Source organism: Nanorana parkeri, unplaced genomic scaffold, assembly GCF_000935625.1.
Source record: "Nanorana parkeri isolate BGI_ZX_2015 unplaced genomic scaffold, ASM93562v1 scaffold343, whole genome shotgun sequence".
In the NCBI taxonomy this organism is placed as follows: Eukaryota; Metazoa; Chordata; class Amphibia; order Anura; family Dicroglossidae; genus Nanorana; species Nanorana parkeri.
Window position 1 is genome coordinate 1305274 of NW_017306611.1, and position 14763 is coordinate 1320036.

Sequence of the window (14763 nt, forward strand, 5' to 3'; positions counted from 1 at the left end):
ACTCGGCGGTATCCTGCAGGAGGGAAAGGGTTAACCATACCCAGTCTTCAAGCTATAACATGCAAGCGGCCCAAGTCCCTTCTGGCAGCAGAAAAGTGCTTCCATGAAAGATTATCCCAGTCTATAGACTAGCCCAGCTTTCTACAACAATTCCCTTGGCTTTCCCTAGCAGTAAAGATCATGGGTCGGGGAGAACGCAGCGATTTCAGCCCCTCCGCACTGAAGAGAAGTCCGCATCTTGGCACCAACTTGGAAAAACCAAGTCGAAGTTGGAGTTCCAATGCCATCCGAAGACAGAGCAACACCTAGAGATCTAATATAGACAAAACCTATAAGTCTACGTTCACACTAACACTGCTGCCTGTAGGGTAAACGCAGGAGAAACTGCGCGGACTCATGCAAATGGGCAACTGAGCCCATACAACGTTAATGCCGGGGAGCACCAGGTGCTTGGCACAGTCTCCTATAGAAGTCAATGGCTGTACGCTGGTATGCATCCAGCTGCATATGTGTACAGACATGAATCACTGGAAGCAGAAAACCTGCGTCCAGGGTTTTAAGTCCGTGCACATACGCAGCTGTTCAGAAATACCGCTGTATACCCATGTACAGCCATTGAGTTCTATGGAAGGCTGTACGCAGCACCTGGGGCTCCCCGGCATTAACGTTGTATGGGCTCAGCCGCCTATGTGCATGAATCCTAAACACACTTCAGGCTTCCTTGCTAAAGTTAGCCTGAATTTTGATGTACCTGGCTTTACATTTACATGCGTTTACATGGATGCACAGGATTCTATTTTCTCTAAACACAGGTAGACCTCCAGCTTAAATGATGCCATTGAATATTATTATATGGGTTTAGAGATGCCTAGAATGTGAATGAGGCCTTACATAGGCATTTCTCCTATAGGGGTGAGATGTACACATGTGATGATGGATTGCACCCCATTATGGCACTTTGTTTTTCCTGTACTACTTAAAAATAAAACAAACTCTTGTATGCGGTCTGCGGATGTACACAAACTAAACAGCAGGACCAGATGAAAACAGAATAATGAGAACAATAAGAACAACCATCATTGGCCACTGATCACCCATCACTCCAGTTCCTGAGAGACTGGCCATTGATCACCCCTCATTCCTAATGGATGGGCCACTGATTACCCCGCTAACACATGTACCCCTCAACAGCTACACACCACTATTCCTAATGAAGGGGCCACTGATCACCCCGCTAACACATGTACCCCTCAACAGCTACACACCCCAATTCCTAATGGATGAGCCACTGATCACCCCGCTAACACATGTACCCCTCAACTGGTACACACCCCAATTCCTAACGGATGGGCCACTGATCACCCCACTAACACGTGTACCCCTCAACAGCTACACACCCCAATTCCTAACGGATGGGCCACTGATCACCCCACGGACACATGTACCCCTCAACAGGTACACACCCCAATTCCTAACGGATGAGCCACTGATCACCCCGCTAACACATGTACCCCTCAACAGGTACACACCCCAATTCCTAATGGATGAGCCACTGATCACCCCACTAACACATGTACCCCTCAACAGCTACACACCCCAATTCCTAACGGATGGGCCACTGATCACCCCACTAACACATGTACCCCTCAGTAGGTACACACCCCAATTCCTAATGGATGGGCCACTGATCACCCCACTAACACATGTACCCCTCAACAGGTACACACCCCAATTGCAAATGGAGGAGCCACTGATCACCCCACGAACACATGTACCCCTCACCAGGTACACACCCCAATTCCTAATGGATGGGCCACTGATCACCCCACTAACACATGTACCCCTCAGTAGGTACATACTCTCATTCCTAATAGATTGGTAACTGATCACCCCACTAACACATGTACCCCCTCAACTGGTACACACCCCAATTCCTAATGGATGGGCCACTGATCACCCCACTAACACATGTACCCCTCAGTAGGTACATACTCTCATTCCTAATAGATTGGTAACTGATCACCCCACTAACACATGTACCCCCTCAACTGGTACACACCCCAATTCCTAATGGATGGGCCACTGATCACCCCGCTAACACAAGTACCCCTAAATGAGTATACATTCCCATTGATCACTCCACTAACACATGGAGCCCTCAACAGATACACACCCCCAATTCCTTACATATGGGCCATCCATCACCCTGCTAACACATGTACCCCTCAGCAGGTACACAACCCAATTCATTATGGGTTTACTACTGATCATCCAACTAACACATGTACCCCTCAATGGGTACATACCCAGATTCCTTATGGGTTGGTAATTGATCACTCTGCTAACCCATGTACCCTGCAACAAGTACATACCCCGATTCCTTATGGGAATGATTGATCGTTGGTCATTGATCACCCCGCTCACACATGTACCCCTCAATGGGTACACACCCCAATTCCTAATGGACTGGCTATTGATCACTCTGCTCACACACTCAATTGGAACACACTGCAATTCCTCACTGAAGGGCCATTGATCGCCCCGCTAACACACACCGATTGTTTATGGGTTGGCCACTGATGCCCCCACGGTGTACACACCCGACCCCTTATGTCCTGGCTAGAAATGGGATGAGCAGAGGAGGAGAGGGTTAATGCCAGTGTGTAAACAATCTAATGACATGGAAATCACTGGGTCCAGCAAGGTGGAGAGCCGGGCACCCAGGACATGGGCACTGTATGAAGCTGGCACAGCAATGCCCCCATTGTGAATGGAGTGCACACACTCGTAGTATAGAAGCCATCTTGTCACCGAAGTACAGTACACACAGAAAGTTTTCCCTGTGATCGGACACCCCCCATCCCCGATCTTACCTGTACGATCTCCCCCTCTGCACTGATGGTGGCTCCAGCCCGGGAGAACCTCCCCTGTAACTCAGTAGTGTGGGTTTTATAATCTCCATTAGGAATGGACTCGAACAGAACCACTTCCACAAAGGCAGTCTCCTCAGCGAGGGAGCCCCCGGGGGCCAGGGCCAGCACTAGCCCCAGCCAGCCCAGGGCCAGGCTCCCCGGGATCCTCGGCTCCTTCATCTGGCAGGATGGGACGGGAACATCATTTCCGACTTGTCACTGGGGGGGGAGCCGACCGACTGCAGCACGATTCGGGGCTCCCCAGACACAATGGGGGCAGACGGATCGATAGATCCCGGGATCACACGGATACGATGGGCCGATCCTCCCTGCGATCACATCGGGAGCAGCCCGATCATTTCATCGGCGCTGTGCTGCTTTTGTCACTTCTTCCATGGCTCTCCTCTCCTATTCCCCCTCTCTCCCTTCTCTCTCCCTTCTCTGCCAGGCGGCATCCCTTTCATCTCATCCACGTGATTGTCTTCCTTTTTTTTTTTTTTTTAAATCCAAAAGGGGTTGTCCCCGCCTTCCAAATCTCCCTGACCCCTCTCTATCCACTCCCAGGGCCTTAGAGGGGGGAGCCAGGCGGAGAGAGAGAGAGCACAACACAAGGAGAATTAAAAGGCAGCCGGGGAGGGAGAAAGAGAGACAGAGACAGGGGAACATGAAGAACTTCCAACACGACTCTGGACTGTCCTCCTGTGTGATGATGGGAGGAGGAGGGGAGGAGGATGGGAGTGACACCCGGAGGAGGACAAAGATCAAAGCAGGAATCTCAGGGGACACTGCTGCAGGATAAGGGCACCTGAGACTGGGAGGAGGGGACTCTCATTAAACAACACACATACATGTTCTCCTCATGGCTTCCCGTGCACATGCTGCAGTCTTGTTTCCTGAACTTTTCTGTCTCCATCCCATAGCTTTGTGTTCCCTTTAACAAGCATTGCAGTAACTGTGCATGCAGATATAAAACGCACTGGTCTGGAGATGGTGTGAACAGGCGGTTGTATCAGACATGCAGAATGACGTAACAATAATTCTGCAATCACTTGTGTACGCAGCACTTGATAATATAAAGGGAGACGGTAGAGATTTAAGACAACAGGCTTAGGAGGAGTCTTCTGATCCTGAGAGCTTACAATCTAAAAGCAGGGGCCAAGTGATACAAAAAGGTAGTACGGGCGTGTGGATGTATTGATGTAGTACAGGGATGGGCACTCCAACTGTGGTGAAACTACAAATCCCATGCATCTGTCTCTGGGAGTGTGGCTATGAGAATCTTGCAATGCCTCATGGGATTTGTAGTTCCGCAACAGCTGGAAGGCCAGAGTTGCCCAACCGTCCCTCATTTGGAACCGGATCCCTCCGTCACTCTTTCCTCCTCAGTTGTCCCTCTTTTTGGTGTGATGTAAAGATTTCTATGGAAAGGTTTTATTTTACTACTACAAGTGTTAAGTCAAGTATAAATGTTTCTATTTCATTCCTTCAACACGTGGGCTGAATAAAGAAAATAGAAGAGATTCCTTCATCAATGCTTAAGAGATTGATCAAGATTGATCCTGCTGTTTCCTTTGTATTCTGATAGGGGCCATCGGCAGCTCCTCTGATCAGCTGATCGAAGGATGCTGGTTGAAAGGGTGCCAACAAGGGCACCCAAACATTGAATTTTGCCTGGTTCATCACAGCCACCGTCCATTCCGATTAGCGGGGGATTTATCGATGGAGCAGTCCAGAATGGATGCCACTTATGTGACATCTGTGCCCAAATCTTAGGGATATCCAATCACACTCCTGACTGATATTTCATCCAAAGTTACTTCAGTGGGTGCTGTAGTGACCAGCGGATGGAGCTACATCTAGCAGAAAGAAGAATGAAGTCACCTCCACACCAGTGTCCGCCTTATCGATCCATCTTTATCGACGTCAGATAATCATGGTGTCACAGTGAAAGTCAAAGTTTCCAAACCGCATGGGGTTCCTTCATCAGGCAAACAATCACATCACATTGTTTGCCTGATGAAGGAACCCCATGCAGTTCCAAAATGTAGCTTTTCACACCATGATTATCTGACATCAAATAAGATGGCTCAATAAGGCGGACACTGGTGTGCTGGTGCCTCATTCTTCTCTCCCTGTTCAAATGTCACAAAAGGAAAATACAGAGCTGTATAGATATGTTGGGTCAATGGCGGGGGGGGGGGGGGGGGCAACTCTAGTCCTCCAGCTGTTGTGGAACAATATGTCTCATGAGGCATTGCAAGCTTGACAGTTACAGGCATGACTCCCAGAGGCAGAGGCATGTTGAGCAGGGATGCACCGATACCATTTTTTCGGTATGGAGTGCAAGTACTGATAATTTCTTTTTCGGTATGGAGTACGAGTACCGATAATTTATTTTTCGGTACTCGCCGATGCCGTGTACCTGTGCTGCGTGCCCCGATTATCAGGAAGTCAGGCGGCGGTTCATGACCCATCACCCGGCTTCCTGATTGCCTGTGAAGCCAGTGTTCTTGCGAAAGAACACCGGCCGAGGCTGCCGGGCTTTCTGACCAATCTGGAAGCCGGGACGCGAGTCATGACGTGCCGCCGGCTTCCTGATTGGTTAGGAAGGCAGGCTGCCTACCAACAATTAAAGCTTGCCAATCAGGAAGCCGGGCGGCACATCATGACCTGCCTCCCAGATTCCTGATTGGCTAGGAAGCCGGCTTCAATTGTTCCTAGGCAGCCTGGCTTCCTGACCAGGGATGCGGATCATTACGTGCCTCCTGGTTTACTGATTGGTAAGGAAGCTAGGCTGTCTAGCAACAAGTGAAGATGGCTTCCTAGCCAATCAGGAAGCCGGCTCCATGCTCCCACAGCACTGCCAGTCAGAGGGAGACACTATTTTGTTTGGACCAGACCGCAGGCATAATGTGCCTTGCATTCCCGTGTGGCCGAGGGCGTGGCTACGGTGCCATTCATTTCAATGGACCGCCACGCCCCCTCCTGCCTCACAACATAGTGAGCCGGCCACAATGCAATGCAGTGCGTTCTGGCCAGAATCGGGCCGGAACGCACTGCGTCTGGTGGGAACGAGCCCTAACTCTCAGCAGTAGTCATTCGGTGCTGACTGCAATGTACAGGGGTGAGTGAGTTGTACAAAACACTGCAGCTGAGACACATGGGACACACTTTAGTAGTGTGGAGTTCTTTTTACACTGCATGTCAAAAATAGTTTTTTGCTGGCTTTTAGCTTTAATCTCCCCAAAGGTGACATAGACAGCAATACAAATCTGACTCAAAACACGTTTGGGTTTAGATACATTTTAACACAGAGATGAGAATATTGATTTTAACCACGAGACTTGACTTTTCAAATTTCATTGGACTTATCCAAAACATTGCCTTTAAAAAAGAAGAGTGCAGTGGGATTGGTCGGATTAGTTCACTTTATGACTACCAGAGTTCTTTTGTTAGGTGCCGTTATTGAAGTAAACTTTACATAAACATGCAAGCTTCGTTTCTTAGCTCCCCGAATACAAAATGTGAGGTTAAAGAAAAGTAATAAAATATCAAAGGAAAGAAATAAACAATATTCCCCTGACATCTCGACTTCCAGTGTGCTCATCTAGGTGAGCGCTAGAAGGGTTATTGTTTTATTACTTTTTTTTTTTTTCTGATGTTTCATTTTGTTTTTTTAACTTAGCAGTGTTTATTTTGGGGGGTCTATCTAATACAGGGGTGAGCAACTCTGGCCCTCTAGATGTGCTTTAACTGCAAATCCCAACGTGCCTCTGCCTCTGGGAGTCATGCCTGTAATGGGACTTGTAGTTCCACAATAGCTGGAGTTGCCCACCCCTATTATAGGGTATCAGCTCTAAGTCTGTTGGGGCTACCAATATCACATGCAAGCTGGCAGTGCCCAACAACAGCCTCAGAGATTTTAGATGTCTACACAAGGAGGATTTTATATTTAGTTCCACAACAGCTGGAGGGACAGAGTTGCCCAGCCCTGATCTAATGAGTGAACCCTGCATTTTCAAACAAGGTCCAATTGAATGTCTATGTGCCCCTTTTTTACAATCCTTTTACATGCAGTTTCCAGTCCTCTATGTGTTTAGGGTTTCATATAATGTACCTCTGTGCAAGGTCATTACTAAGGGCCCGTTCACACATACTGCGGTGACCTGCGTTGTACTGCACGAGATCAATGCAGGTCACCCCAAGGACATATAAACCACAATGCGGGTGTAATGGGTGGTGCAGTGTGATAAAATGCACAGATGCTGCATTTTGTCATAACACACTGGGTGCCACCGCAGGTCACCGCACGGCAGCGCACCTTACTGTGCTACTGTACAGGGACCTAAATGGAGTGTACACATTGTACACTCCACATAAAGTTTAAAAAAAAGAACAAGTGTAAACAGTGACAATGTGGATACAATGCATACTACTGGATCTGAACGGGCCCTATTCTGACTCCGATCGTTGTGATAGCGAAATATATCCCTTGCTGAGACCTCTATGCCTGGCCTGTATAAGCAGATATACTCACTGCGGACAATCCTTGTCAGATAGCTGAACTCGTCAATACCGATTCATTCAAAAGAGGTGTTTATTCTTTACATCAGGATTACAGCAGATGATAGGAACAGCAGATGAATGGTTATAGTATTGTGCGGTCAGAAAATGATGCCTTTCCTACGTACTGTGCAGATTACATGTGTGTCCTTGTTACATGTGGCTTCTAACTGTGGCCATGACACAGGAAGTACTGCACACAGGAAGAAGGAAGGGGCGTACACTAGGGGGAAATACATCGTCACACCAGTGTGTAGCATGGACTAACCTTGTTGTAGTGCAGTCAGGCCTTGTCCACTTGGAGAAACATCCATAGTGTTGACAACTTATATTCTATGCCCCTATTGGGGCGGCACAGGCCCTAAAAAATATCTCTGGCCCTTTGCATTTTTCCCTGTTGCTTGTTAGTTCTCATTCCCACAGGTGTGTGGGCATATAGCGGAAAATACAGCAGAGCCCCAGCTGTTGTGTATTTGTGTTCATACATGTGCAATACATAACGCATACGCGTACACATGTAAATGGCAGTACTTGCCTTCATATGCGCACACCCACTTATAGTGTATAGACACAAATACGTAACAGCTAGGGTTTCTAGGCGGCGCAAATACAAGCATATTTTCTGTTGTATGCCCATATGCAAGTATTTGTGTCCTTGGGAGTAAGCCCTTGTAAGTCGGTTGGCAGTCAGAGGTGCTTGTTGTTGTACACAAATATTATCCAGGTTGTAAAATCTCCTTGTTAGGAGGTCAGATCCCTTATTCACATTCGCAGTAGGGCTACCATCTTCAGATCTTACCATCTTCAGACCATAATTACAGCAGGTCTTGGTTTTCTAGTGACTTGCTCAAGAACAGGCAGATATCTCCATGACCATTGTTCTCAGGCAGATCGTACGATAATCGGCAGGTGTATGGAAGGCACGCCGAGAATTGTACGACTTTCGGCGGGTTAGTGGCGTTCTCGGGAGACAAATGCCGCACGGGCCGGTGTGTGTGCGCTTGCGCACACCGGCCCGTGCGGCATTTGTGCAATGAAAGTCGTGCAATGGTTTTAAGGTGTATGGCCAGCTTTAGATATTAGCACCAAACCCGATTCAGTCTGTACACCACAAAATTAAATCCTTCCTTCATTTCTGTAGACATTGTCCAGATCTGAAAAGCTGAGGCTTTGTAAGAGCTTCCATAAATCAAGAAGGCCTATATGTCTTATTTGTCTATCTATGTCTCATTCAGCTGAATGTGTGTCTGCTTCACGATTTGTATGGAAAGGTCTAACACAGCAGACTCCTTATCAATAACTCACAAATCCTACACACTCCTTCACTGCCTTTCCTGCTCAGTCATATATAATAAATCCAGTTGCAAGAATAGCCAAAACCGAGATAATTGCTTGAAAATAAAAAGAATTTCAGATGAATATATTGTAGTGGCTGCTTTATAAACATGTAAAAGATCTTTTCACCTTTTTGTATGGTGCCAAAGTACAAGTCTGAATCTCTCCCACAATCCTCACTATACTAACTGACATGGTCAGGTTCAGTGACTTTTAGTAACAAGCTATACTGCTCTAGAAAAGGGAAAGGTAGGGAAGGAAAATGCAGGCACGTGGCTCACTGACTATAGTCTACTGCAGACTAGTCCAGCCTCCATCTTAAAGGAGATCTATGGGGTCAGGGCTTTTCCCCATAGTTCTCCTTAGGGTAACGGGAGGACACAAACTAGCGTCCTCCCATTACCCTAAGCTCAGTATACTGCAGCTCGCGGTATACTGAGACGCCGCAGTCGGAGCGGAGAGCCGTGACAGGATCGAGAGGTGAGCGAACGCCGGTATATGTTCGCTCACCTCCCGATCTACTGAGCCAACCTGTGACAGTCTCATTGTCACAGGTCGGCTAGAACTATGAGGTGAGTGAAAAGCACTCACCTCATAGTTCTCCTTTAAGTTGACCAATTTGCACATGTATGAGCTGCTTGAATCAGTTGTGATAGCATCAAGTTATCAATTATGTGAAATCTTATGGATGGTAGCGTGTTTGGCACAGGTGCCAATAAGGTAAGTATTTGGTTTTAGGGAGTGTCCCAATGGCGAGATTTCCCTTTACTTCCTGTCTGATAGCCACAACAGGAAGTGAGAGAAAAGCCAGCCAAAGAGAGGGAAATTCCTGGCAGTCAGCAGGGTTATCAGAACTAGAATTCCCATTTATATCTGTTCTGATGACAACCAAAGATTTGGGATTTTCTTTTACTGTCACTGATAATTGTCACCAGGACAAATAAAGGGGGTGAATCCCCCTAATGGGAACACAGACAGCAATAAAAACCTGACAGGGGTTCTAATTCCTCTCCACTCTATCCCCCCACAAAAAAGTTTGGATAATGGATAAAGATTAGTTTTGTTTTGTTAAGGTTTAAAGAATTAACAGTGCCAGGTTAAACTTTAAGGTTTGAGAAAAGATTGGGTTATCAAAAACTCTCGGCCTGATTATCTATCACCGGTGTGACATTAAAAAAGTGCATTTTACACCCAATTCATTCAGCTCTATACAGGGGCATCCCGAGGCCGGGTGTCACCCGGAGCGAAGAGCGGGTGACACCCGCCGTAACATCATCGTGCATGCACATGACGTCACCACGCATGTGCGCAATTATGTCATTGTGCATGCACGACCGTCTAATTGCCTGCTGGCGGCCATCTTGGTGATGGACGCCGGCAGAGAGAGGAGGGGACGTTCACCCGGCACGATGAGGTATGCCGCCGGGTCCCCTTCCCTCACCTGACACTGTCGGGCTCTCGGTCGACTTTTTAGAGGGGGTGACACCAAAATGACCAGGGCTCGAAAAATGCACTCGTCCACCCGTCTGTGACGAGTGGACGCCAGTGCTGGACGAGTAGCTTCCCGACCGGCTGTTGAGCTCTTTATACGCTCCAAGATGGAGGCTCTCAAAGATTAGAGCTTGGACGACACTACACAGAGAAGCCTGGATGCAGTGTGGCTTCCCAGGGCCGGATAAAGAGCATCATGGGTCTAAAGTTGTCAGTCGGTCGGAAAGGAAGCAGCAAAGGCAGCTCTCTAATTAGGTGGCTGCTAGCACCTTGAGTGGCCACCTAATATGCCTGATTAGAGAGCCACCGGCGCCGGATTGTGTTTAGCCCGGCCAGCTCAGATTGCCATTGGGCATACCGAGTCGATCTGGGCCGGCCGGGCCTATTTTCAGTGTTGTGCCTGGAGCTGGCACTCCAGTAGCCCGTATGTTAATCTGGCCCTGTGGCTTCCACATACTTAGAAAAAGTTGTGCAACGAAAACCTCTGTTTTTAACGCAAGTTGATAGACAGTGTAAGCTTTTTTTGCAGGCTGGCTGGAACGTGTGCTGGAAAATGTTTGTGTGTATTGTGGAAAGCCCTTCCATGTGCACCTTGCTTTGAAAGCTTGTTACAGATTAATTTGTGTGATTGCCATATTTGTTTTGCTGGATTTGTGTGAATTGTCATAATTTATGCTAAATATAAGTAAAAAGGCCGCATATATTTTGGGCACATACAGTAGAATAAGCACGTTAGTGCATCAAGTGGCAGACTTAATGGACCACTCACTTTTTCTGCCATCACTCTTATGTTTCTATGCTAAGGAGTAGGTGGACCAGGACTCCTTATAAACTATGATCATACTTTTTTCTCAATATGCAGCTTTTTTGTGACAATTTTGTGACAAAAAATGTTTTCCGGGTCTTCTGTCTCTAGAATTAAAAAAAACACTTCAGGTATGAAGTGCAGATGCCTGTCAGTACAACCTTTTGTTCAGCCATTGTGCCTCCCCAATGGGGCATAAAAGTTTTATATAGATAAGAATTTATATAGTTGTTTCTTAGATCAGTTTGCCTATGGATATTTTTGTCTGATTTAGTTCTCACTCTGCCATCTAGTGAAGTGACCCTTCGTGGTAATGCACCTGTTTTTCTATGTTCCCTTCCCTGATATCCCTGATCTATGACATATTTCCTTTGTATGTAATGTCCCACCCTTCTTCCTCGTCAGTACTTCCTGTGTCATGGATGCAGCTACAGGCCACATGTAACAAGGGACACATGTATTCCACATAGTACGTTACGAAGTTATCATCTTTTGACCGCATAGATACCACAATTCATCTGTTGTATCCTGTCATCTGCTGTAACCTGATATACAGAATAAAGCACATTTGTGGATGGAAACGGTATTTGGTGAGTTCAGCTATCTGATAAGGATTGTCCGCTGTGATTGTATCTGCTTATACAGGCCAGGCATAGAGGTCTCAGCAAGGGATATATTGCTATCACAACAATCGGAGTCAGAATAGTCAAAAGATGTATAGAATTCTTACAGCCTGCTGTGTATATGTGTGTGCCTAATCTGCAATCAAGCTCAGTGCCAGCCGCCATCTTGTGAAAGCACATGGTCTCACAAGCTTACTGCACTTCATGTGAATGTTGAAAACTGTTTCTCTACATTGAACTGTGTTACCCCACCTGTCTAAGCTGCTGTTCGTCTTCTTAAAGAGACAGTACAATTTTTTTGCGAAACCGTGAAAAATGTGTAGACAAGGCTCTGAATACTCTTTTATGGCTGAACCAACGCAGATACATCATGCTTCTGAACCTGCAGACGTACAGAGAGCAGATTCTGCAGACATTGCCGAACAGAGTGTGAGACCCAAACGTACAATAAAACCAACACAGAAACTCAGAGAAAACTATGAATACACTAGAGATGAGTTCCCCAGCAATCTGTCAGATCTCTCGGACAGAACATCACACTGCATGTCAGTTTTGTCACACTTTAATGATCAACCAGCTGAATTAAGTGACTCTATAGATCACCTATCTACTGCGTATGAACGCTACCAGCGGCTGTCTGCAAAATACACAGCTTTCTTGCAGGACTGTAATATAGAAGACTCTTCAGCAGAACTGACCAGGACTGATGCACTAAACCAACAAAGGGATCTCTTAGTGCAAAATGCTCAGTATAAGGCAGAACTCCGCATTGCTCAACTGCAGGAGACCAGATCTCACAGATCCACATCAACCAAGCTCACAGCACGTTCTTCTAGATCCTCTCGCTCCAGAAGTTCAACATTAAGCGACAAGCTAATAGAGGCCCGCGCTGATGCTGAATCAAGAATAGCGCAAAGCTCACTTGCAAAGAAAGAAGCAGAAATGGAAGCTCAAAGCAAAACTCTTCAAGCAGAGGCAGAAGCTCAGAGCAAAGCTCGCCAAGCAGAGATAGAATCCCAAATAAAGATTCTGCAAATGGAGAAAGAGGAAGCAGGTGCCCTAGCAAGGCTGAAATTCCTTGAACAAGCAATGGGACAAAGTACTAATTCAGACTGTCTTTTCCCAGCAGAACTGGAAGACCCAGTTGAACGCACCAGTGAAGAATATGTGCTAAAGCATAATGTTTGCAACGATACAGAGTCATCTCCTGTACCTCTTACTAACAACACTGTTCTGACCCTCAACACAGAGACCTCTCAGCTCCAAATGCCTGAGCCTCCTCAAATCCACAACACAAGTGCATCTACGCAGCAAACCACATCAACTCCTGCCAACAAGGTGACTTCCAGTGACAAGCCACAACTTAAGCCACAGCCAGCTCAAGCCTTAGAGACTACACCAAAGTTAAAAGCTCATGCAGCATCATTTTATCCTGGAGAACTTTCACATCCAAGGGGTTCCACAAGTTACTTTGGCACCAAAGAGTGAGAGATCAGACATGGCTGACTTCGCCAGATATATGGTACGCCGCAAGTTCATTAACACTAGCCTCTCAAGGTTTGATGACTGTCCAGAGAGCTACAGGGCCTGGAGATCAACCTTCAAGGCTGCTATTGCTGATTTCAGCCTTATTACCAAGGAGGAACTTGATTTGCTCATAAAGTGGCTGGGGCCAGAATCTGCAGATCGTGTTAAAAGACTGAGAACAGTACATGTTGACCACCCAGATGCAGGTCTTGTTGCTGCATGGGCAAGACTTGAGCAAGCCTATGGTAGCTCTGAAGCCATAGAAAGCGCTCTATTCAAGAGACTGCAAAACTTCCCAAAAATAGGGAACAAAGACTATCGCAAGCTCCAAGATCTAAGTGACCTACCTCCTCATGCTAGAGTTAGCACAGAGTTAGCTAGAGTTAGCACAGACAGACCCACGTCTACCTGGACTAAGCTTCCTGGACACTGCTCATGGTGTCAATCCAGTGGTGTCTAAACTGCCATAAAGCCTGCAAGAGAGATGGGCGCAACAGGGCTCAAGGTACAAAAGAGACCATAACGTATCTTTTTCCTCCATTCATATATTTTTGCAGGTTCATCAGTGATCAAGCCTGGATGAGAAACGATCCCAGCTTCAGCTTCAGTGAACCCAACTTGCCTGCTTCATCATCATCACCATCCTCAACAAGGTATGATAATGTTCCTCCAACCCTCTCTCAAATAATGGCGGGGAGCAACAAAGTCATGCTCCAGCCACAACAAGTGTTTCTACCTTATGTACTGTAATCTGTGGAGAGAGCCAAGGGCAACCACTTGCAACAGTTAAATGAAAATGTAGTAAACTACATCACTCACCACTTTAGAGATCTTTGACTTATTCGGCATAAAGGGTAACGTGGTATCCTATACATTGCACACCTGTGCTGGTTCAGTGGAAGTTTCAGGAAGAACAACTTATGCTTCCGATTTCATGATTACTCCTATAGATGGAACAGAGCGGACTCCTCTTCCTAGTCTCATTGAGTGCAATCAGTTGCCTAACGACAGGGAGGAGATTCCTACACCAAAGGATGCACTTTCTCGACCTCACATATTTCATTTAGTTGACTGTATCCCACCACTGGACAACGATGCCAAAATTAGGCTTCTTTTAGGCAGAGACATCCTGAGAGTACACAAGGTACGTCAGCAGCACAATGGGTGGAATGATGATCCTTATGCCCAAAAGACTGATCTAGGTTGGGTACCTATTGGAGTCAAACGAGATTGCAAACCTCATGCCTCAGGTGATGTATGCTCCAGTAAGATCATCGTACAGGTAAACCAAGGCAACATCACTACACCACCCTGCAATAGTTCCGGTAAGACTATGCACCAGACTTCCTTCAACAGCTCGGACGAGCAGGAATCCACTGATGCAAACACCCAGGACAATGCACCTGATTCCTCAAGCATCACTCTAGTAACTTCACAAGCAGTAAACCTCTTGGGAAACTCATCGGAGTCTTCTACATAAGTCATCCTGCAAGATGATTCTCCTCTT

At 46.7% G+C, this 14763-nt stretch overlaps 1 protein-coding gene across 1 annotated transcript in view; it reads right to left on the reverse strand.

Moving 5' to 3' along the window:
• Nucleotides 1-3183, reverse strand: part of ZNRF3 (zinc and ring finger 3) — a 153188-nt gene extending 150005 nt beyond the window's left edge. Inside the window, exon 1 of the mRNA XM_018558491.1 lies at nt 2874-3183. Coding sequence (XP_018413993.1) covers nt 2874-3092 — 219 coding nt within the window. The 5' untranslated portion in view covers nt 3093-3183. The remainder of the gene's footprint in view (nt 1-2873) is intronic.
• Between the last annotated feature and the right edge of the window lie 11580 nt (nt 3184-14763).